The following is a 25,845-nucleotide window of genomic DNA, read 5'->3' as shown; positions in this document are numbered from 1 at the left end:
ATCTAAAACTGTTCTAAAAAATAAATCCTTAAAAAGAAAAAAAAGAGAAGAAATAAAACATATACAGAAAACAATTGAGGACCAATTGCAAACCAATATGATTTTGTGCCAGAAATGTTTAAAAAATCTACATATTGAATCTACATATACACACTGAAGAGCTATGGAGTATAGGAATGATCAAAAACAGAAGAATTAATCTGATTAAGCTTCTTTTAGGAGTTAATGGACCAAAAATTGAAAGGCAGATTATAAGGACATTCCACATAGGGGAAACAGCATGAGAAAAGGTAGAAAAATGGAAGTTGACAAAGAATATGTGGGGATAGAAAAATTCAACTTGGTGGGAGCTCCAGACATAAATGATTGTACATGAGATCAAGGCAGGTGAATACATTCTTGAAAGGTAGGCTGAGCAGTATGAAATTTATGTTCTTTGCAACAAAGAACCATTCTTCATTCAGGAACAAGGGATGTGATTATGCTGGTGTCTGTAAGATCCATCTAGCAGCCAGATGCAGAACTGAGTGTGATGAGGAGGAAGGCTTCTATCATAGGAATTTAGGAATGGATACTGATCACCTTGATGGGTGTGAACCTGAAAATGGCAAGGAAAGCAGCATCTCTCCCAAAGAGATATTGCAGAGAAAAAATCAGCAGGCCTTGATGACCAGCTGAGTATGAAAGAGTGAAAAAAAGCTCTTGATAGTTCTAAAGGTAGACTTCCCAAAGAACAGAGTGAGAGCTGAACAAATTCCCTTTCCAAAAAACAACAATAGAGCTAGACAAAATTGTCAAAAACAGCAACTTTAGGACTCTGGAAATTGATAAAAGACACTCAACAAATTGAGAAGCATTTATTCATAGACAAACTATAGTGCTCCAAGTAAGTTAATTACGATTTTGTGGTGTTTCTGCCTGGGGGTGCTCCCATCCCCCATCTGCAGACTCAGCACAATAGTTCTACAAGGGTAAAGAAGGCCATGAAAACCATCAGCTTCACTGATGGAGTGCCCTTCCTTGATATGAAATGGAACGTGAAAGCCCTGTGCCCACCAACGTTATGAGTAACAGTAGACATCTTGGTAAGAAACAAAGGCTAGCTAGCTACTCAGTGAGCCTGAGGTTACATTCTTAGTTGGGGCCAACAGTATATCAGCAGACTAGCCAGAAATTTATCAGGGAGATCTGGGAAAATGGCACAGTGATAGGGAGCCTTGATAAACTCACTGAAACACTTCAAACACAAGCAGGAGATATCAGAGAGGACTCAAGCTACCTATACACCCTGGATGACTGTGAAATCTGCACATATGCAGAGAAGATGCAAAAAGGCCTGGCAGAAAGTAAATGCCAGGGCAGACTTGAAAACTGCCTGAGTTTGTAATGGGCTCCCCCAACCCAACCACAGACCCATGGGCACAGGATAAAAGCTTTACTCGCTTAGGGTATTTGAGCATAACCACTGACTAATTACTGGCTGACCACTAAGCTATGTAGACATGGGAGTGACGCCTAAGAAATCAGGCTTAAAAATAAAAACAAAACTAAATTTTAAAAAATTAAGTAGAGAGACAAACAGCTATACACTCTGAAGGAGATGGATTCCACAGATTTAGTTTAGGCAGGTTAATAAAGAAAACCACGGCAAGAACAACAATCCTGAGGGAAGAACATAAAAATCCAGAGTTAGTACAATATTGTACCTAAAATTCAAGCTTAAAAAATTACAAGGTATTTAAATAAAGAAAAGGGTGACCAATACTTGGGGGAAAAAGCAGTGAGTGGAAGTGGAAACTGAGTGTTTCTGAGTGGGCTCAGATGTACTATGCAGACAGATACTTCAAAGCAGCTAAAATATATTCGAGGAATTAAAACCAGGATTAAAGGAAAGTATAACAACAATGGCTCAACAAATAAAAGAATCTCAGGATAAATTATTTAAAAAGTCAAATGGAAATTCTGGAGTTGAAAAGTACAATAACCAAAATGAAAAATTATCACTAGAGAACTCAATAACAGATTCAAGATGGCAGAAGAACCCACATCCATGGACTTCAGGATAGATCAGCAGGTAGTTTTGGAAGGAAGAAGCAAAATGTTCTTTATTTCCAGATGATGTGATCCTGTATGTAGAAAATCCTGAGAAATACCCACCCCCCACACACATACACACACACACTCTATTAGAACTAATAAGTTCAGTTACAGGATATAATTTACAGATGAATATACAGAAATTTGTTGTATTTGTATATACTGGGAAAAAAATCCAAAAATGAAATTAAGACCATTTCATTCACAATAGCATCAAAAAATAAAATAAAATACTTAGGAATCAGTTTAAACACAGAGGTGCAGGACTTGCACATGGAAAACTATAAAACATTGCTAAAAGAAATTAAAGATCTAAAACAAATGAGAAGTATTCAATGTTCATGGATTAGATGAACCTTTAGTGTTAAGTTGGCACTTTCTCTTAAATTGACCTATAGATTTAATACAATCCCTATCAAAATCCCAGCAGGCTTTTGGGGATAGAAATTGACAAGCTGATCCTAAAGTGTATATGGAAATGTAAAGAGACCAGAATCGCTAAAACAGTTTTGAAAAGGAAGAACACAATTGAAACATTTATACTACTGAATTTTAAGTTTTACTGTGAAACTACAGTACTCTACTTAGCGGCACTAAGGATAGACATGTAGATCAATTAAATAGAATTGAGAGTCCAGAAATGAACTTTTATTTTTTTTGATCAATTTTCAATAAAAGTGCCAAGGAAATTTAATCAGGAAAGAATAATATTTTCAACAGAGGGTACTGGGAAAATAAAATATTCATATGAAAAAGATGAATTTGGAGCCTTACCTCATACCATGTGCAAAAGTTAACTCAAAATAGGTAATAGACTTAAATGTAAAACCGAAAACTGTAAAACTTCTCAAAGAACCATAGGAGAAATGTTCATGATCTTGGGTTAGGCGAAGAGTTCTTAGATACGACACCAAAATCATGGTCCATAAAAGAAGAAATTGCTAAATCGGACTTTACCAAAATTTAAAACTTTTGTACATTAACAACATTATTAAGAAAATGAAAATTGAGAGCCACCTCATGGTGGGGCACCAGCTGCCACCCACACGGGAGGGTTGGAAAAGTGGGGGACGTGGTTGTGGGCAAAGACAAGTGCAGGGAGCAGCAGTTCCTCTTGCTGTCTGTGTCCCACATCCGGTCATCATGAAGAGCTCCCCCACGGTGTTGTGCATCAACCTGGAGGTGCTCCTGGTCACGGCCACACAATTCTTTGTTAAGTCTCTAACCACCTATTCCTACAGTCATGGCAGTGGAAGAAAGAAAGCACTAACAGTAAATTAGCAAATACAGCAGAGGAATCAGAAATTTTTCAGTTTCTTGAAGGTATATTATTGCCAAAGAAGGTTTTCACTAGTAAATACCTGAAAGTTCTTAAAGAGGAAAGGAGGGAAGATGAAGATGAGGAGGAGGGGTAGAATGACTATGACGGTGAAAGTGATGATGATGAGGGTGAACACTAAACCAAAAGAGAAGTGCTTTATCACCCTGGTGTGGACACTTCTGGATTAGCTCCAGTGCTTAGAAATAAGCACAACACTACATATTTAGTTTCCTCACTTTTTCAGATGTCCAGTAGGTTGTTTCCCTTCAAGGATGAGATAGAGTATCTCATGCACCGACACCATAAGTAGCCAAAGAGGAAGGAACCCAGAGAGCAGCCTCTCTTTGATGAGCCCACACTGCATTTAGTGGTCACCAAGAACGTTGCCCACCCAGGCAGGCACTGCCAGTTGACCTGCTGCAGCTCCAAACTGCAAGGCAGGGATGATTCTAATTAACTATTAAATTTACAAATAGATTTGAAGAGCTTCTAAATATCAGTTGTGTAAATCCATTGATATGGCTCGGCACCAAAACCTCATCTTTAATTGTAGTTCCTATAATCCCTACATGTTGTGGCGGGGACCAAGTGGAGATAATTGAATCATGGGGACAGTTTCCCCCATCCTGTTCTCATGATGTGAGTGAGTTCTCAGGAGATCTAATGGATTTATTAGGGGCTTCCCCCTTCACTGGGCACTCATTCTTCTCCTTGGTGCTGCTATGTGAAGAAGCATGTGTTTGCTTCCCCTTCTGCCATGGTTGTAAGTTTCCTGAGGCCTCCCCAATCATGCTGAACTGTGAGCCAGTTAAACCTGTTTCCTTTATAAATTACCCAGTCTCGGGTGTGTCTTTATTAGCAGCGTGAGAACGGACTAATACATCCATACATCCATATATGTATATTTTGAAATTAGTTCTTGTAAACAACTATATTTAGTTTTAGCTAAATATATAGTTTATAGGTAGTGTGTTACATTTAAATTGTACTATTTGTACAAATTTGACTGTTTGTCCAGTTATTATTATTTTTTTACTGTAAGGAAATATACTTTCCAGCTGGGCATGGTGGCTTACACCTGTAATCCCAGCACTTTGGGAGGCTGAGGTGGGCGGATCACCTGAGGTTGGGAGTTCGAGACCAGCCTGACCAACCTGGAGAAACCCCATCTCTATTTTAAAAAATACAAAATTAGCCGGGCGTGGTGGCGCATGCCTGTAATCCCAGCTATTTGGGAGGCTGCGGCAGGAGAATCGCTTGAACCCAGGAGGCGGAGGTTGCCATGAGTCGAGATCGTGCCATTGCTCTCCAGTCTGGGCAACAAGAGCGAAACTCTGTCTCAAAAAAAAAAAAAAAAAAAAGAAAGAAAAAGAAAAAGAAATCTACTTTCCTATTAAAGACTTACGCATATTTTTACACCAAAATGCTATATGGAACTAGTTGTAGAGCCCTCTATTGTTCTAATGCTTTCCTTACTACCTGAGAATTTTGTGAAATTTTAAAAATAAGCATTTCTAACAGTTTTATTCCAAGAGAAAAATTCCAAGTCAAATTATCAACTCAAATACAAAAAAGAAATTTCCTCTGCATAAGCATATTGTTCTTAATTTTTTTTACCCCTTGTATATTGAAGATATCTCTCATCTTACTGTTCTTTAATTCCCCAGTAATTGTTTTTACTATCTACCAGAGAAAACCATAAACCCTATTTTTTTTTCACATAAGGAAAATGTTTGGCTCCTGTCTTTTCAGTGTCTTTCTCTTAAAAAACGAAAGTTATGATTTACACTCAGTAATCACCCTTTTTAATATCCAGTCTGTGAATTTTGACAAATGCATAGTTATATAATCAATACATAAAACAGTTGCATCACCCAAAGTATTTCCCTCTACCCCCTCACAGTTACTCTCTTCGCCACCCCTGGCAGCCACTGGTGTTTTCTGACCCTCTGCTTTTAAAAATTTTAAATAAAATATTTAAAAATAAACACCACAGATTAGAGAAAAATATTTACAAATTATATATTTGATTAATGAATTGTATTTAGTTTATATAAAGAACTCCTATATCTCAACAATTAGAAGACAACCCAATTAAAATGAATAGATGATATGAATAGACAGTTCACCCAAAGAAAATATACAGGTGGCTAATAAGCACCTGAGAAGATGCTGAATGTCATTAGCCATCAGGGAAATGCAAAGTGAAATCACAATAACATACCATTTCATACCCCACTAAGATGACTGTACTCGAAGAGACTATAATAAATGTTGGTGATGATATGGAGAAACTTTATATAGGAAGCTAATAGATTGCTGGTAGGAATGTACAGCCATTTTGGAAAATAGTTTGGCAGTTCTTTAAAAAGTTAAACGTAAATTTACCACATGATCCAGCAATTTCACTCGAAGTATCTACCTAAGAAAAATAAACATATGTTTACATGAAGACTTGTATATAAATAATAGTAGCAGCATTATTCATAGTAGTCAAAAACTGGAAACAATTCAAATGTCCACCAACTGGTTAATGGGTAACCAGAATGTCATTTATCCATATAATGGAATATTATTCAGCAATGAAAAGGAGCTACTGCACTATTTTGAACTACATCTATATTACAACATGGATGAACTTCAAAAACATGCTATATGAAACATAGACATGAGACCACATATTGTATGATTACATATATATGAAATTTCCAGAAAAGGTAAATCACAGGCATAGCTTGCTTTATTGTGCTTTGTAGGCAGTGCATTGTTTACCAGTTGAAGGTTTGTGACAACCCTGTGTCGAGCATCTGTTGGCACCATTTTTCCAACAACATGTGCTCACTTCATGTCTCTGTGTCATGTTTTGGTAATTCTGGAACTATTTCATACCGTTTTATGATTATTGTATCTGTTATGGTGATCTGTGATCAGTGATCTTTGATGTCACTATTGTAATTGTTTTAGGGTGCCACGAATCAGGCCCATATAAGATGGTGAACTTTATAAATATTTTATGTGTTCTCACTGCTCCACTGACCACCCATTCCCCCATCTCTCTCCCTCTCCTCAGGCCTCCCTATTCCCTGAGACACAACAATATTGAAATGAGACCAATTAATAACCCTACAACAGCCTATAAGTGTTCAACTGAAAGAGTTTCATATTGCTTGCTTTAAATCAACAGCTAGAAATGATTAAGCTTAGTGAGGAAGGCATGTCATAAGCTGAGAGAGGCCAAAAGCTAGGCCTCTTGCACCAAATAGTCAAGTTTTGGGTGCAGAAGAAAAGCTCTTGAAGGAAATTAAAAGTGCTACTCCAGTGAATACACAAATGATAAGAAAGCAAAACAGCCTTATGGCTGATGTGGAGAAAGTTCAAGTGGTCTGGACAGAAGATCAAACCAGCCACAGCATTCTCTTAAGCCAAAGCCTAGTCCAGAGCAAGACCCAAACTCTCTTCAATTCTATGAAGACTGAGGGAGGTGAAAAATCTGCAGAAGAGAAGAAAGAAGCTAGCAGAAATTGGTTCATGAGGTTTAAGAAAAGAAGCCATCTCCATAACATAAAAGTGTAAGGTGAAGCAGCAAATGCTGATGTAGAAGCTGCAGCAAGTTATCCAGAAGATCTAGCTAAGATCATTGAAGAAGGTAGTTACACTAAACAGGTTTTCAGTGGAGGCAAAACAACCTTCTATTGGAAGAAGATGCCATCTGGGATTTTCATAGCTAGAAAGGAGAAGTCAATGCTTGAATTCAAAGCTTCAAAGGACAGGCTGACTCTCGTTAGGGGTGAATGCACCTGATGACTTCAAGTTGAAACCAGTGCTCATTTCCCATCCTGAAAATCCTAGGGCCTTTAAGAATTAAGCTAAATCTGCCCCTCCTGTGCTCGAGAAATGGAACAGCAAAGCCTGAATGACAGCTCATCTGTTTACAGCACGATTTGCTGGGTATTTTAAGCCCACTGTTGAGACCATATGCTCAGAAAAAAGGGCTTCTTTCAAAAGATGTCTGCTCATTGACAGTATACCTGGTCATGCAAGAGCCATGATGGATATGTACAAGGAGGTGAATGTTGTTTTCATGCCTGCTAATACAGCATTCATTCTGCAGCCCATGGGTAAAGGAGTAATTTTGACTTTCAAGTCTTATTTAAGAAATGCATTTTGTGGCCAGGCGTGGTGGCTCACGCCTGTAATCCCAGCACTTTGGGAGGCCGTGGTGGGCGGATCACGAGGTCAGGAGATCGAGACCATCCTGGCTAACACAGTGAAACCCCATCTCTACTAAAAATACAAAAAATTAGCTGGGCGTGGTGGCATGTGCCTGTAGTCCCAGCTACTCGGGAGGCTGAGGCAGGAGAATGGCATGAACCCAGGAGGTGGAGCTTGCAGTGAGCTGAGATCGCACCACTGCACTCCAGCCTGGGCGACACAGCAAGACTCTGTGTCAAAAAAAAAAAAAATGCATTTTGTAACACTATGGCTTCCATAAATAGTGATTCCTCTGATGGATCTACACAAAGTAAATTGGAAGCCTTCTGGAAAGGATGCACCATTCTGTATGCCATTAAGATACATTTGTGGTTCATGGGAAGAGGTCAACATATCAACGTTAGCAGGGATTTGGAAGAAGTTGATTCCAACCCCCATGGGTGACTGAGGGGGCTCAAGGCTTCAGTGGGGGAAGTAACTACTGATGTGGTAGAAATAGTAAGAGAAGCAGAATTAAAAATGGAACCTGAAGATAGCGCTGAATTGCTGCAATCTCATGAAACCTGAACTTCTTATGGATAAGCAAAGCAAGTAGTTTCTTCAAGTAGTTTCTTCATATGGAATCTACTCCTGGTGAAGATACCATGAATGTGTTGAAATGGCAAAAAGGATTTAGAATAGTATACAAACTGAGTATATAAAACAGCAGCAGGGTTTCAGAGGATAGATTCTGATTTTTAAAGACATTTCTACTGTGGGTAAAATATTATCAAACAGCATTGCGTACTATAGAGAAATTTTTTGTGAAAGAAAGAGTCCATGCAGCAAATTTTATGGTTGTCTTATTTTAAGAACTTAACCATAGCCACCCCAGTCTTCAGCAACCACTACCCTGATCAGTCAGCAGCCAACCACACTGATGCAAGACCCTCCACCAGTGAAGAGATTACAACTCTGAAGACTCAGATGATTGTTAGCATTTTTTTTCCAATAAACTTTTTAAAATTAAAGTATGTACTTTTTTTAGATATTAAGTGTGCTATTGCACACTTAATAGACTGCAGTCTAGGTAAACATAACTTTTATATGCACTGGGAAACAAAACAAGTTGTGTGATTTGCTTTGTGCAATATTCACTCTCTATTGCAGTGGTCTGGAACCTCACCTGTAAAGTCTCTGAGGCAAGCCTGTATCTTCAGAAACAGAAAGCAGATCAGTGGCTGTCTTGGACTAGGAATAGGAGCAAGGGCTCACTGCAGACATGCACAGGGGAATTTTGTGGTGATGGAAATGTTCTCAGACTAGATTATGGTGACATTTGCACAAGTTTCTAAATTTACTAAAACTGCTCACAATGGAACATGTGTTAGCCCATTCTTGCATTGCTATAAAGAAATATCTGAGGCTGAGTAATTTATAAAGAAAAGAGATTTCATTGGCTCATAGTTCTGCAGGCTGTACAGCAAGGGTGGCACCAACATCTGCTTGGCTTCTGATGAGGCCTTAGAAAGGTTACAACTCTGGTGGAAGGCTAAGTGGGAGCAGGCGTGTCACATGGCGGGCATGGGAACAAGAGAGAGAGGGAGGAGGTGCCAGATGCTTTTAAACAACCAGATCTCATGTGATGAGTGAGAACTCACTTACCACCAGGGGGATGGTGCTACACCGTTCATGAAGTATCTGCTCCCATGATCTAGTTACCTCCTGCCAGGCCTCACTTCCAACACTGGGGATTACATTTCAACATGAGATTTGGAGGGGACAGACATCCAAACCGTATCAGAAGAACCTTATGGTATGTCAGTTACACTGTAATAAAGCAGTTAAGAAGTAGCTTTCTAAGCTTCCATTATAAGGTCATTCATGATCATGGAAATTTTCATAAGCAATAATTTATTTGGGTCAGAAACTTCAAGAAATTCAACAGACTCTTCATAGGAACTAGGGGTTTTTATAATTTGAAGAAAGAGTGGAAAAACATGTCACCATGCATTTTTAGGCCCAAACCTTCCATGTCTCAGGGGTTCCTCTTGGACTCAAGCCTCAGAAGTTGAACTGTGGTACTCTGTCCAACCTCTCTTACTTCTTATTTCCAATTTTTTAGCTTTAACTTTGTGACCTGCCTCAAATGTCCCGTGTTCCTGACCTCAATTCCTGTTCACTATTATTGCTCCACCCTCTCTTGATCACTGTGTTTTCTCTGCCCAGCCCAGTAAACTGATCCTGACTTCTGATTGTTCCTTTTGCTTAACTGTTTTATTAATTTTTACTTGCTTAAAAAAATCTCTTTTGCCATTTTTAGCCCTGGGCTGCACTCTAGCTCTGATTAAGCCTGCCACACTGGCTCAAAAGGAAAGCCCATTTTTTTATCCTTTTGGAGGGTGATGACTTAGGTTTTTGCTATATTAAATGCCTTCCAGAGATGATTCGGTAGATAACTGAAGACTGAAGATTGTAGCCACAGTGAGAAATTAGGGATAAAGATATAGATTTGCTCCCCACCTAAGTAGAAAGAACAACGATGAGCCAAAAGATAGATCTTGTGAGATACTACAAAGTCGCGGGATAGAAAATAACTGGAAACCAGGAAAAGGCCTCTTTTTTTTTTGAATAGTTACAAATTATAGATGTGTATTTTTACCTTGAATTTGAATACTAACTGCTTGAAAGAAAACCAGTAGCCATAGAATAAACCAATTTGGAGAAATTATTTAAGATTATTTTTAAAATCTATATAAAATCCTCACTGGGAGAAACAAGTTTGTTTGTTTTTGTTTTTGCTTTTTTTCAAATAAGCTGATCATTAGGTCTTAAAGGAGATAACCTTATTTATACAAAACATAAAACCTGACTCTGAAACTGCCTCCCCCACTAGGTGGCAAAAGTAAGCTGCCAGAGAGAGACCTAACAGCTAGGCTCCCACACCCCTGTGTTTGTTGTCTCTCCTTCCTAAGTGGTGTGTCCCCAAAACTGTCATTTAGAAATATCCAAATACTCTATACATTTGAAATGTATAGTCTCTGTAGTCCCTAAAGTCTGTAAAATAAAGGAAGGAAAAATGAATCTACAACTTGTGTTGATTTTTGATAGCAATATGAATATTTTGTGACAACTTAGTATTTCTTTCACATGAAACACTTAAGAAAAAATGACTGTGGTCATCAATAATTTTGTCTCAGGAGTCCTTGGGAAATGCCAAGTATTGAAGAACCCGGTGCCAAATTATCAGTTCCATTTTGAGTACGCTATTGTATCTGGTAGTAGCTGGTAGGAAGCTATTAGAAGTCATTTTTAAGCTAATATCACTGTAGGTTGCTTCACCCTCTGGGCTTTCATGAACACGAAAAGTTTCTGGAGGTCCTACTGACTATATGGGTCTTGGGATGTGCGTAAAAAAGACCTGAGACAAAATAGCGTTTTCAAAGTGTGCTATTCAAAGGTTTTCTTTATTAAGGTCACCAAATAATGATCCACTTTCATTTTAATATTGACATCAGTAGCAATTTCCCTCTTCTTTCTTTTTATATGTATTTTACTTTGTCCTTTTGTCTCCAGATATCTTTGATGGGCAGCAGACTATTGCTTTCATTCAAATAGAAACTGACTCCCTCCCTAAGGTTGGTCAGGCCCCTGGGACTGTCAAAGAGAAATAGTTTCCCTGGAGGTGGTGTCCTACAAAGCCAGAAACGGTATGAAATTTAGGGGAACATTTCTCAATCTCAGCCGAGAGACAAATTTTCACTTTCTTCCCCTGAAGTACATGCTCAGATATTAACATTGCATCGCTTGTTTAATTATGTAATATTCTAATTTTACAGTTGGTCTTAACCAAAAGGCCAAGAAGCGATTAATATTCTAATTGTAAAAAGCAGCTAGTCATTCATTTATCCATTCAACAAAATCAACAAATATTTATTTAGTATCCCTGTGTGCCCAAAACAAAACAAAATAATATAAAAGTACTGTTGGATTTTAAATAAGAGTCAAGGCATTTGACTGTTTAGTTCTTGTTTTAGATGAGTAATTTTCAAATAGTAATTCACTGTTTAGGTCAATTCCATGAAAAGAAACCCTATTTTATTAATTCTTCCATCCCAGGCTTCTCCATGTATGTAGATGATAGAACTCCCAACAGAGAATCACGTATCATCCCAGGAAATGAGCTCTGCTGTTACTTTAAACCTCATTGATTTTGAGGTTTTAAAATTTGACCACTTCAATAGGGTAGTAAAAAAATATGTTCAGCATACCTTCATTATAAAGCACTTTGATGTACTATGTATTCATTTGTGTTTTATGCCAAATGGTGTCTCCCATGTACACTGTGCTATGTAGTGTGTCTTTTCCACAGCTATGAGGGAACCTGTCATTCAGACCTTTTGCTTAGCTCCCAACATCAGTCTTGTTATGGACTTCTACTGTCTCATTTTATGAATGAGGCTGATCTCTAACCTCCAATCAAATTTATAACTTAAGAGATTAATCATTTCTATTGTTTGCTTTTGAAAGGCGATTGCAGGCATAAACAGTTTTTTCCACTGGTTTCTACAGTGATTGTTCAAATAAAAATAAATCCAAAATACAAAATTATGATAACATAAAAGTTAATCATTCAATAAACCTTTATTGAATGTCTGCCTCATGTAAGCCAGTGTAACAATATGTGCCCATGTGGATTTTAAAGTGTGTATAAAAACTGGATGCTGTCCCTAAAATCATTGTAATTAGAAGAAAATCTGTAATGTAAACACCACCACCTAACTGGCCTATGAGATATATAAGCAAAATGCTTAAGGAATTTTAGAGATGGGGCAGGAGTGATTTCCACAAAGAGAATTTTATGCAGAATGTGACCTTTGAAGGATGAACCAGGGCTCCCTCTAGGCAATAGAAAAAAAAGGCATTTAGTAAAAGGCATTTGGGCCTTTTACTAGCTAGAGCTAGTATGGGCCCAGACACTGAGTGGGGAGGCACAAGGTCATTTATTTGACAGACCTTTTGGTTGAGGTATAGCGTTGATCTTTGGATATTAGTGGGAACGAGGGTTAGAATGTGAGGTACAGGTCAGAGAGTGAAGCATCTTGGACACTAGGATGACGAATTTGAATTCTATCCAGTGGGTCAGGGGAAGTCAAGAAAATTTGCAAGCATTACGGCTAATGCACTGGTATAGGACACGTACAACAGTTATATGAAGTAAGAAATAAGTTAACAAATTCATTTGAGGAATTTTTTTTTCTGGTGCTTCTGCAATTCTGTAGAATAGGTATCATAATATTGCTCTATTGGTAACATTATAAATGGTTCAAATAATAATTTTTTATTTAATTGGGAATATACATCCTAAAATACAATGTAATAAAGGACAATCCTACTGTAACTTCTTGGGTGCTAATTCTGCCTAATTATTAGCCATAAAAAAATCCAATTTTAAGAAAATGTTTTCTACAAATTAGGTAATTTGGATTCTGGGTTTTTTGAATATCAGCAGAAGGAGCCCTAAGAAGCATCTCCTGTGTCCTACCTCTGCACACACTCCTACCCCTAAGTGGCCAACAGAAATGGAAACTCCTGCTTTCTTTTTCCTCTCTGGAATAATAGGTACTTTCTCAGGATTAGCTGCTCCTGGAGAAGCAGCAATAGATAATTGAAAACATCTTCATTTACATTTATATTTTGGTTGAATTTGTGAGCCAAAACAGCAATTGACAAATGTCTTGGCCAAGGAATAATTATTGTATTAAACTTGCTTTTGGAAATACTTGTTGAATTTTATACTTTTTTTTTTCCCGTTAAGGCCAAAATTGTGAATTCTCTGATTGGTAAAGGAGAACGAAGGCAAAGAGAAGTCTAAGATTATTTCCCCAGAAAAACATGTTAACATCATAGTAGAATATGCTCAGGAAACTCTGACCTAAGCTTTTACCTTTAGAGGTTTAGAGTCTGGGAGATGTTTTACTTACACATACTGGGGAAGATTTATAGAGAAATGAAATGTACTAGTATACTTTCATAGATAAGGCATCTGGAGTGTGTGTATATAGGGTGTATAACATAATAGCAACAAATGTAATAGATATTTAAAATTTTAAGATGTTGTTTATAAATACACAATTCTAAAATAGATCATAATTTGCCATTAATATCTGTTTTCTTTGTATAGAGATGTATTTCTATCTAAAAGCCTAATGTTACTCAAGATAAATTTTGAAGGCCTAAAGTACATAGTTCTCTTTTTCTTATTAAATCACATTTTAATGAGGGTTCAGTACTTTTATTTAGTAAATATTCAACTGGGAGGGTTTCTGCAGTTTTTTTTTTTTTTTTTTTTTTTTTTAGTAGGAAAGTTTGCACAAAAGAAGTATTTTCTTATTACCAAATTAGTTACTTTGAAGTATCTGGCAGATTACATCAGTCTCTTATTTGAACTGGTACTGCAGAAGACATCTATTGTACATCATTAGTGATGCATTAAATTGGTTATTTATGTTTTAAAATCTAAGCATAGTAGAATCTTTTGTGTTTGCCTTCGAAGACTGCTGTTATAATAAAACATTTTGAAATGAGTAAAGTTGTCTTTTTGGTTTAGTTAATGCATCATTGGAGAACTTAAAGATTTTAGCCTCTAACCACTCATCTCCTTGTTTAGCAGAATGTGAGAAAATTGTGCAAATTTCTTTATATTTTAAGGTAAAAATATCATTACTTATTATTTGTATAATCACTTTAATATTCAGAGGTAAAATAATAAAACAGGAGACATTGATCATATAATTAGTCTCAAGTTTAGTTTTCTAGACATTTGAACAGAGTAAGATTAAAATATACTGTGTAATTTTATCACAGTCATATAACACTGGTCTCTTCTTATTGCCACTAAGATCATATGGTTATTTTTATAATTGAAAATATAACTAGCAGAAATCACATTTTCAAGCTTCTATTTTTTTTTAAGTGTACAAATGATGAAAAACAGGGCCAACAATATTTTTTTAACTAATCACTGGCAGAAACAAGCATATTTTGTTAGAGGTTTCCCACAAAATACTGTGTAACTCAATACTAGGGATAATTTAACTACAGTGAGCCCTCAACATCTGTGGATTCAAATAACCAGTGATCAAAAATAATTGGAAAAAAAATTCACAAAGTTTCAAAAAGCAAAACTTGAATTTGCCACGTGCCAAGTAGTGTGTTGAATCCACACCAATGAAGTGGTATGTAGGCATTGTTTTCGGTATTATAAGTAATCTAGAGGTAATTTAAAGTATACGGAAGATGTGCATAGATCATATGCAAATACTATGCCATTTTATATAAAGGACTTGAGCATCTGTGGATTTGGGTATCCATGTGGGTTCCTGGAACCAATGCTCCATTGCTTCTGAGAGACTGCTATGTAGGAATAGTTCAAACTTTTTGCTTGTTTAGTGACTAAATATATACTGGACCATAATAGCTTGACAGATAGACTGGCAAAAAATGGGTCTTATGCTTTTTTGCAACCCATATGGTACTAGACACATATATGTTATTTAATAAGAACTCTCAGTGATGGCCTCACCTCTTAATTCCCTGAAAAAGTATAAGATAAATAAAATAAAGGCATGGAGCCCCAGCTTCAGCTCAATCCATGAGAGTGCCAGTCTCTTGACTATCACTGCTTGTCTTTGACAGAGGTATTTCACTTCTGATTACAGTTATTCCATACTCCCGTGGTCTAGAGCCCATATGCAAGGATATCTTCTGTGACTTGTTTTCTCAGTAGCTGCTATCTATCTTTATCTTCTTCTCCAATGACACCTTTCCCTCAACTTACAAATGTCTCCCTAATTCTAACAAAGTGTTCCATCTCCACCATTTTGTCCTTTTTGAGCTATTATTTTCTTCCTTTCCTCAATTGCCAACCTTTTTCTAGTTTCTCACCTCTTATTCACTGGTAGACAATACAGTGAATACAGGATGGTTATTATCCCAGTCACCGTTGCAACTGCCCCGGCCACAGTCACCCTTGTCCTACTGATTGCTTAGTACAAAGGCCTATACTCAGACTTCCTACTTACCCTTTCTGCAGGATTGCCTCCCTCCTTTGTGAAGCCTTCTTTTGCCATGACTGACTTATCTCTTCCTTTGGCTCTTTGTCTTCTTCTGGCCCCTTAAATGCTATTGTGCCCAAGGCTTTATCCCTGGTATCTTGGGTCCATTTTGGTCCTATCCACTTCCAAGTATTGCACTACTGGTCACATTTTGATGCCCTCTCAAGCTCCATATTTAGCCATGACACCCTGTATCAGTCAGGGTTCTCCAGAGTAACAACTAACAGGACATATATGTATTGAGAGAGTAGGTGGGGGAAGAGATTGATTTATTTTAAATAATTGTTGCACATGATTGTGAGGGCTGGCAAGTCCAAAATCTATAGTGCAGGTAAACTGGGCTGGAAACAGGCAGAGTTAATGCAGCAGTCTTGAGTTGAAGGTAGACCAGCAGGATGGAACTCAGGCATGATTTCTGTGTTATAGTCTTAAGGCAGACTTCTTTCTTCTCTGGGAATCCTCAGTTTTTGCTCCTGAGGTCTTCCACTGATTGGATAAGGTCCACCCACATTATGGAGGGTAATCTGCTTTATTTGATCAGCTGATTATATATGTTCATCACTTCTACAAAATATCTTCACAGGAACATCTAAACTAGTGTTGGACACAAGCAACTGGGCACCACAGCACAGCCAAGTTAACACATACAATTAACCCTCACATTCCCTTAGCTGCTCAGTGTTTATGTCTCATGGGGTAGTAGAAAAATATATGGGTACAGCTTTGACACTTGGTTCATATACTCACTTGGTGGGTTGCCTTGGGCAAGTTTCTTAATCCCCCCAAATAGCAATTCCCTTGTTTACAAAATAAGAACTATAATTATTAGTCTATGTGTCTTTATGATTTTCTTTTTATGTCAGCGCCGTGCCTATCATCATGCCAGTTACACAAATACTTGATGAATAAATGAAGTGCTTAATGATGAAAGCAGGAAAGATACTTGAGTTTTTATGTCACCCCAAGGGAGAGTTAGATTTGGACTTCAGAACCAGGATAAAAGTTTTGACTCACAAAATTTTCTAGCAAAAAAACAAAGTAAACATGCATACCCTACTAAATGTATAGTCCCCTTTATTTACCTATGGAATCAATGCAGGCCACAGTGTATACACACATGTAGACTGTACTGTGTACATGTGTTCACCATTCATTCAACAAACACCAAATTTTTCCTAAATGCCAGGCGGTGTGCTAGGCATGGGCCATACTATGTTTAGAGTTCCCTTGCCTTTGCCTTTATTACTTTTTTCACTGGTCTCTGACATATAATAGATAATTGCCTGGAGGAATTATAGGTGACTACAGCATAGCAATAATGTTTACCTTTTTTCCCCCAGAAATAAGGTAGTATTATGTGGCAGGCTGGCTCTGCTAAATGTTCCTTAAATAATATAAATCAGCCGGGCGCGGTGGCTCACGCCTGTAATCCCAGCACTTTGGGAGGCCGAGGTGGGCGGATCACGAGATCAGGAGATCAAGACCATCCTGGCTAACACGGTGAAACCCCGTCTCTACTAAAAATACAAAAAATTAGCCGGGCGTGGTGGCAGGCGCCTGTAGTCCCAGCTACTCGGGAGGCTGAGGCAGGAGAATGGCGTGAACCCGGGAGGCAGAGCTTGCAGTGAGTCGAGATCCTGCCACTGCACTCCAGCCTGGGCGACAGTACCAGACTCTGTCTCAAAAATAATAATAATAATAATAATATAAATCATGTAGAAAGTTACCTTCAACTGACATGATTTTTATCTTACTGGCAAATTTACAAACATAATGTGTCCTGTGTAAAGATTAAGAGATCAGTATATTATGTTGCCACCTATAAATATGTTTTATCATTACCAGCTTTCACTGTATATTTGTTAAAACAATTTAGAGATTTACAGAAACACCTTTTGTATTTTGACAAAGCATGTGAGATGTTTTATTCACTTCTTTTTAAGAAATAATTCTGTTGCAGTAATTATACTGATACAGAAACACTCGAGTGTGTTATTACTAGTCTGTTTCAAATTTGAGGGGGAAAGAAAAGGGTCAAAAGACTATAGTAACATTAGAGAGAACATTTATATAATTTCTGTAAAGTTTGGTATAAAAACTGATAAGCTAGTTGAAATTATGTATGATTTTACCTGGAGATAAATAACTTGCAGAGGTTCTATTGCGAGTGTAATTGCTAACTTGAAAAGTTGTCCTGTGATGTAAGTAGGTTCTACTTCAGTCTTTATTACCGAGGGATACTTCATAGCTAATAGTTTATACAGTTTTCTCAATTAGAACCTGAGTATCAGCTTTTATATCACTGGTTTTAATGAACATGGCCTTTCCCAATAATAAGTTGCCAAGAATTTTAATGATATTTATTACTGAATATTGATTTGCTTACACAAATGTGGTTCACTAAAATAAAGCCCTTTAATAATCTTCATAATTTAGACTACATGAAACAAAGCAGAAATTAAATAAGCTTTACTGCTATAGCAGTAATTTTGGATGTTTATTCATTTTAAAACCAGTTTTGCAATTCTTATGATTACATAAAGATCTAAAGCTTCAGATTAAAGCCAAATCTGCATCATAGAATATGAAATGGGGACTTGGCAATTATTTAATAGACTTAAGCCAATTTAATAGATGAAGTAATCCACTTTCTGTGAGGTTGAGTTCAGAAGATAATTGCCAGTTCTTTGCTTCTTAATGATTGTTCAATGTTAGAAAAAAATCATCCAGAATTTTAAACTGCCAGATAAGAATTAATGAACCTTTCCTGACGAAAGTAGATGTTCCATGGAAGAATTTGATCTATGATTTTCATATACTCGTGCTGAATTTGATGCTAATTTTATTAATATATTATTTTCCACAATAAAGTAATAAAAATTATAAAACTGAAAGGACTATTAGCAACTGTCTAGGTCTGTGCTGTCTAATACGTTAAGCATTAGCCACATGTGGCTATTGAGCGTTTGAAATTTGGCTCATCCAAATTGGGATGTGTGCTCTAAGCATAAAATGCACACTGGATTTGAAAGGCAGCACCAAAAACAAAAGAATGTAAATGATCTCATTAATAAGTTTTTATTGATTAAAAGTTGAAATGGTAATATATTGGGTATACTGTGTTGGTTAAATAAAAAATATTATTAAAATTAATTTCATCTGTTTCTTTTTACTTTTTAGATGTGGCTATAAAAATTATATATGTAGCCTGCATTATATTTCTGTTGGACTGTGCTGGTCTAGATCAACACTTTTATGTCAAAGATGAGGAAATTGAAGCCCAAAGAAGTAAAGGGATTGATCTAAACATATACAACTTATAAATGGCAGAGCTGACACTCAGACCCAGGCTTTGTGATACCTGATACAGTTCTTTCCATTGTAGCACACTTCCCTTCAGTTGTGGCAGTTACAACACAAAGACACATACACATTCCAGTGCATATGCATCCAAGTAAGCATTGGTTCCTCCAAAGTGGTCATCTTCGCATCTTGGGAGGCTGTGTATGCTTATTTTAGTAATACATTTAGGTTTCCACTTTCAGAAACATCTCGGAATTTTCTAAACTTTCTTTTGATAGCAAATTTGTGTATTTTTGAGGTGACTTTGATTTTTAGAAATAACTACAAGTTATTTGGAGGTGTCTGCTAAGTAATACTGTGTGTGAAACAAAATGTGTTCATAAAAGAGCAGCTTTGTATGTGTACAGATATGTGTGGGAGGAGACAAAAGAGAACATACAAACTTGAAGTGGACAGTCTTGTGAGAGAGAGTTCCAAAATGGAATTATACAACTGTATGAATCAATTGTTGCTTCCCTAGATGAATGTCATACAACAATACTCGTTTATATACATAATCTTTTAGAGATATATATATATATATATTTTTTTTTTTTTTTTTTTTTTTTTGAGACAGAGTCTCGCTCTGTTGCCCAGGCTGGAGTGCAGTGGCGCGATCCCAGCTCACTGCAAGCTCCGCCTGCCGGGTTTACACCATTCTCCTGCCTCAGCCTCCCGAGTAGCTGGGACTACAGGCGCCCGCCACCTCGCCCGGCTAGTTTTTTGTATTTTTTAGTAGAGATGGGGTTTCACGGTGTTAGCCAGGATGGTCTCAATCTCCTGACCTCGTGATCTGCCCGTCTCGGCCTCCCAAAGTGCTGGGATTACAGGCTTGAGCCACCGCGCCCGGCTAGATATATTAATCATTGTTGTTTTATAGTCACATTTTTCATTAGATAAATCCGATAAATAGTGTTAACTATACACACACACACATATATATATATATATAGCTTTATGAATCATTCCTTACAGTAGTTTATGATTTAAGTAAGGGACCGTGTAGTTAAATGTGGACAAAGTAACTAACAAAAAGTTTAAGTTTTTATTGACATTGTGTTTGAACACTGGAAGATTCTATGATATTATATTAGCAGATAAAGTGCTAAACAAAGAATTAAGTCATTTAGTAAAGTAACTGATATGTTTTTAAAACTAACTTGTTAGAAGAAAGATGTAAATGCTTAAGATAAACTTCCTTTAACATTTTGACTATTTCCTATTAACCATTAAAAAATCCTCAATTCCAATTAAATGGCAGAATACTACTTTATTTGATATATGATACTAAGTGTTTGTATACCTGAGAGGAATATGCATACTGTCACAGCCTGCAAAATGAAGAAATCCTTCTGAGGTCTATTATATAGTATAACATTAAATATACTTAATATTATAAATACTCAATATCTATCAATTATTGAATAGCATAAGCATATTTCCTTATATGTCACCAAATTTTATATTTTGGAGAGACCAACTCACTTCTAATTTGAATGTATCAGTTTCCTTGAATGATATTTTTGCATTACACCCAACCATCCCAGAATGTGATACAAGGTAGATGTATTGTTTCCATTGAAAATGAAAAGAAATCATACACAACAAATAAGAATTTAAAACTCCCACCTTTATCAGCAGAATCCATTGATTTATAAATGGATTACAGTTTAAGTCTTTAATATGAATGTATGATAAAAGAAGCCAGAGAATATGTGCTTAATTACACATGACCTTCTGGGCTTTGCAGTATCTTATGGTTCATCTCCATTTTAATGGCTCAGCACACTTGGAAGGATTTTGCTTTTCCTTCCGCATGCATGTAAATCAGTAATCTACAAAATTTTAAATGTTATTTGTTAACAAAACTTCCATTAAAATTTAAGTTAATATTTCATAAAAGTTTTGGGATTTCTAATTACAGTACAAGTAGCTTACAATTTATTGTTGTCGCAGATCATTTTTAAAAGAGTCTTTGCTCTGAGCCATGTTTTAGATTTTTAATAGAAGGTGGTACAAACACTACTGTACTTTCATATTGTCTAAAAATGGGGAAAACTTTGATATTCAGATCAACTGATCAGGCAGAACCAGTTTTATTTTATATCTTCTTTTGACATTTGCCATAGATGAACTTGAAAATTATTGAATTATTCTACGTTTTAGGAGAAGTTAAACTTCATTGAGTACAAAAATAAACACATGTCTATTAATAGAGGTTAAAATGTCAGTTTGGAAAAATGATATTTTGAAAAATTAAGCATGCTGTTTGTAAGTCACTTGCAATCATGCATGCACACACACGCCGAGAGAATAAGAGAGACAGAATTTTATAGTGAATACCCACATACCTACCACCTTAATTGTATAATTAATATTTTGCTATATTTGTTCACCTCATCCCTCTATTTAAGTGGGTCTCTATTAACCCGTCTCATTTCTGAATTGGATTTCAAAGAAAGAGGCAGACATCTGTATACTCCCTTCACCCGGAGTACTTTAGCATGGGTGTCCTTAAACGTGAGTTTAGTATTTGCTTATGGTTCCTTTTTTCTTTTGAGATAAACAACAAAGTGTACAAATCTTAAGTGTACCACTTGACACGTTCTGATCATATGCTTGTGCAACTCAAACCCCTATCAAGATATAAAACGATAAGTTCCTTCACGTCCCTTTGCAGTAAATCTCAGCCCACATGACCCTCAAAGGCAATCGTTGTTCAAGCCCTTAGATAAATGAACTGTAATGCGCCTTTTACTCAGTAAAGTGTTTTTGAGATTCAGCCCTGTTGTGTGTATCCATAATTTGTTTCTTTCTTTGCTAAATAGCATTTCATTTGCATAAATGCAGTTTGTTCATTTTCCTTTTGATAGATGCCTGAACTCTTTCCATTTTTTAACTATCATGGATACAGCTGCTGTGAGCATTCTTGTATAAGGCTTTTGTGGACATGTTTTTTTCTCTTGCATTAATCCCTAGGGGTGGAATTGCTGGGTCATAGGGTAGGTGTGTGTTTTGTATAAGAGACCATTTGACACTCCCACCAACGATGTATGCAACTTCCAGTTGCTGCACATCCTTGCCAACATTTGCTACTGACATTTTAATTTTAGCTATACTGGTGGCTGTGTAATGGTATCTTATTAGGGTTTTAAATTGTTACTCCCTAAGGACTAATAATTGAGTACTTTTTCCTGTGTTTATTGGTTATTTATGTTTCTTTGTGAAGAGTCTATTCAAATTTTTCTCCATTTTAAATTAGGTTGTTTGTCTTTTCATTATTAAGTTATAGTTCTTTATATATCTTATCCAAAGCCTTGTCATATGTTTTGCAAATGTTTTCTCTTAGTCTGTGGCTTCCTTATTCATTTTTTTATCAATGTGTTTTCATGAGGAGAATTTTTAAATTTTGATGCAGTTCAATTTATCAGTTTTTATTTTATGATTGTGTATCTTTAAGAAACTTTTTTTCTATTCTCAATTTGTGAAGATTTTCTCCTTTGTTTTCATCTAAAAGCTTTATATTTTCAGCTTTTACATTTAGGTCTAAGGTAGACCTCAAGTTAAATTTTGTGTGTGATGTTAGGAAGAAGTTGCGGTTTTTTTCCACATGGATATTCAGTTGTTCTGACATAAATGGATTTCCTTGGCATTTTCTTGAAAATCAAATGACCAAATAAGTGTAGGTCTGTTTCTGGACTCTCTATTCTGTTCCATTGATCCATTTGCTGTTACTACTGTAGCTTTATATTAAGTGAGTAGTGATTTTTAATAGCTGCATGTATGCTAGTATGTATATGTACCTTTATTTTACCACCAATTTAATTTCCAGCTTTGTACTACCATAAAAAATACTGCCATGATAATCTCTGCACATATATCTTTCCTCACTTGTTGAATTATCTCATCAGCATTCTATAGGTAGGAATGTTGGGTCAAAGGATGAGTACATTTTTCATTTTGATGTATAAATCCAATCTGTCTTTTATACCCCCATCAACCTTTGCATTAGAGTACCTGTTTCCTCATACCATATGAAGAATTAAACTTCCAAAAGATGAATTTTAAAACAAGAATTAGTGAACTTGGGTCCTAAGAGGTGTGTGTGTGTGTGTATGTGTGTGTGTGTGTGTGTTGATGGTATTGGCATTTGCTTTTCTTCCTAATTTTTAACTCTGAATCATGTAGAAAGTATTTTCAAGACAGTACTTATCTAGGAAGCATCTTGTCAATTGGAGGTCATTTATTAAGCCTCGGATTCCATTTTAGCATTGGCTGGTAATGACTGTGCATTGATGGAAGCAGTAGGAGAGGTTGACTAAGGTAATGAGTACTGCTGTGATTGTGGAGTCACCTCTGAGAACTTTCACTGAACTCTGTACTTAGGCTTTCCAAAACAACTAAAAAATTCTTGAACAATAGAAAACAGTCTGAGCTCATTTAATGCATACCTGGTAATTTTCTGACATAATAGTAGCTTGTATGGCATAGTTTACAATGCCAATCTGAGTCAGTAACAAAGAAATGCTTTATTGTTTTTGTACTCTACATTTACACTAAACTCCTAAATGTTGAAAGTAGAAATCACATCTTGGTACTGGGCCTTTTCTCACCCCAGCCCCCACCTCTACTTCTTGGTGGTGTAGGGAAGGAATTTTCCATTAACTCTGTCTCTCTGTGGCCAGCTTAAAGGAAAATAATCAAAACATGCCAAATCAGAAAAACACTGAACCATGAGATCTTACTCAGTTTAATGGTTTCTTCTCTTGCATATTTTTACTTTGCTCAAAGAAGGCTACTTCTTATTTATTTCTTAAGGATAAGTATAGTGAACTAATTTTGAACCAAGGAGTCAGAAAATGGAAGTTCTAGTCCGAACACATGAACAAGTAAATATTTGGTAAATCACTTAAAGCTCTGTAGGCCTTAGTTTCCTCATCTGTGAAGTGATGGGTTTGATCTTTGTTATCTTCAAGGTTCTTCACTGTCCTATAATCATTTGATTGAATCTGTTCCAGGTTTCTAACTTAGGATAAAAGTGTGTTTGAAAATTAAGATTTTAAGTGTAACTTAGCTAATTTTTTTAGTTAAAAAAAGCAAAAGTACACATTTAAGAAATGTATCGAAACCGTTTAAACAACTATTTCCCCATCCCTGCATGCTGTGCCTTCCTAAATAATCCCAGAGCAAAGTCTAGGATGACTTTTTTGTATGGGTGCACAAGTACACACAGAAATGTTAGGGGAAATAGACTGTGTGCCTATTTAAGTCACCTGTTGAGAAAATAGGCAACTATTGACAAGTCTGATTCATGGCTGAGTGACTGCTCTGCTAGCCTTCACATGATCCCCACAGAGCAAAATCTTTGACCGCCTGCTAAACAAGGTCTGTTTGAAGTTTCTTTTTAACATTTCCAAAATGTTAATTCAGCAGGATGTCTCCTCTGGGGTTCTCCATGTCACCAAATCAGCAGCTGTTGAAATCCATTCACTTCAGCATGAAATGTTTTCATAAGTGCTTTTTTTATTTGTGACAACAGCAAAGTAAACATAAGACTAAAATTCTACCTCATTCAACATTTACATGTGTTAAAACTGCTTCTGACTGTAGTTTACATTCATGGTGTTTATTTCCAGGCATTAATACTAATAGACAGTTTTACTGCAGAGGATTTGAGATCAGCCTTGCCTGTAAAATATACTATACCATGAATTTTTTTTCAGAATACTTTATTTAACCATTCATACTTTGAATATGTAAGAACTTATGACTTTAAAGCAGAAGTGTATGTTTCTTATGAAGCTCTAATTTTTGTGATTTTTGTGCCAGTTTAAGATACATTTAAATCTCCAGATGAACTATTTGTTAATTTTGCATGGCATTATTTATCAATTATTTAAGAAATTTCCTACATTAGAAGGAAAAATATTGAGCTTCCAGGGAAATAATTTAACAGGATAGAGTAATGTAGAATTCTTGAGGTAAGGAACTGAGAACCAGCAAAATCTGATGGTAAAGATAAGGCACAGCAATTTCTACATATCATATTGAATTGTTTGAATAGAGCTATACTCCTTAGAGCTGGAATCTTTTATTCCTTATAAGTAAAGGCCATGTATATTTGATTGCAGAGTTAAAACATGAGAACTGCTAGGTTTTCTCAACATGAATTGAGCTAAGTCCCTTTTAATGTTTATTCAGGTTTTAAAAGACTTAAGTGTAGTTTTATAAGTTCATTAACTTGCCTCATTCTTTGAGATGCATTTCACCTTCATATTATCAAATTTCATTACATGCAAAGAATTATCAGATCAACCCATTATACAGCCTAGCAGCATGAAGTCTTTTTCCATCTACAGGGAGAACATTGTGTAAATCAGGCTCTCGGGTTTCAGTGGGAGGCAGAGGGTTGCACGGTGTCCATTTGTCAAGTTGATGGCACCGCAGTGAGGTTACATTAGCTTGTCTTTGAACAGAAGTGAAATCTTATGCGAAGCTCCCCTTGCTGTCATTTACACTAACATCCATCCTCTTAAACCAAGGCCTCTGAGAAAAACAAAGTGATGGCACAATATAATCAGTCACTCAAGTTGTCTGTCATCTGTTTTCTTAAGGAAATGACTTTTAAGTTACTGGAGCAGAGAACTGTAGCAAATTAACAAAGGTTGTAGTAGTAAAAGTAGGTGGAATTTTTTTAAACTGCAGATGTCTTTCTGAGAAGATTTTATATGCAGAATGCCAAAAAGGATTTCCCCCCCTCTCTTTCATAATGAATCT

The 25,845-nt window shown here is 36.4% G+C and overlaps 1 protein-coding gene across 14 annotated transcripts in view; it reads left to right on the top strand.

Moving 5' to 3' along the window:
• STAU2 (staufen double-stranded RNA binding protein 2) overlaps nt 1-25,845 on the top strand; it is a 346,153-nt gene that overhangs the window by 253,105 nt on the left and 67,203 nt on the right. Inside the window, exon 12 of one of the 14 annotated variants that reach the window (XM_023184097.1) lies at nt 6,489-6,536. The exons of the other annotated variants lie outside the window; for them this stretch is intronic. Coding sequence (XP_023039865.1) covers nt 6,489-6,521 — 33 coding nt within the window. The 3' untranslated portion in view covers nt 6,522-6,536. Of the gene's footprint in view, nt 1-6,488; nt 6,537-25,845 lie in introns of those variants that run through there. 14 annotated transcript variants of the gene reach the window in all.

The sequence above is a fragment of the Piliocolobus tephrosceles genome, chromosome 7 (genome assembly GCF_002776525.5).
Source record: "Piliocolobus tephrosceles isolate RC106 chromosome 7, ASM277652v3, whole genome shotgun sequence".
Taxonomy (NCBI): Eukaryota; Metazoa; Chordata; class Mammalia; order Primates; family Cercopithecidae; genus Piliocolobus; species Piliocolobus tephrosceles.
This window is presented reverse-complemented; position numbering and strand designations above follow the sequence as displayed.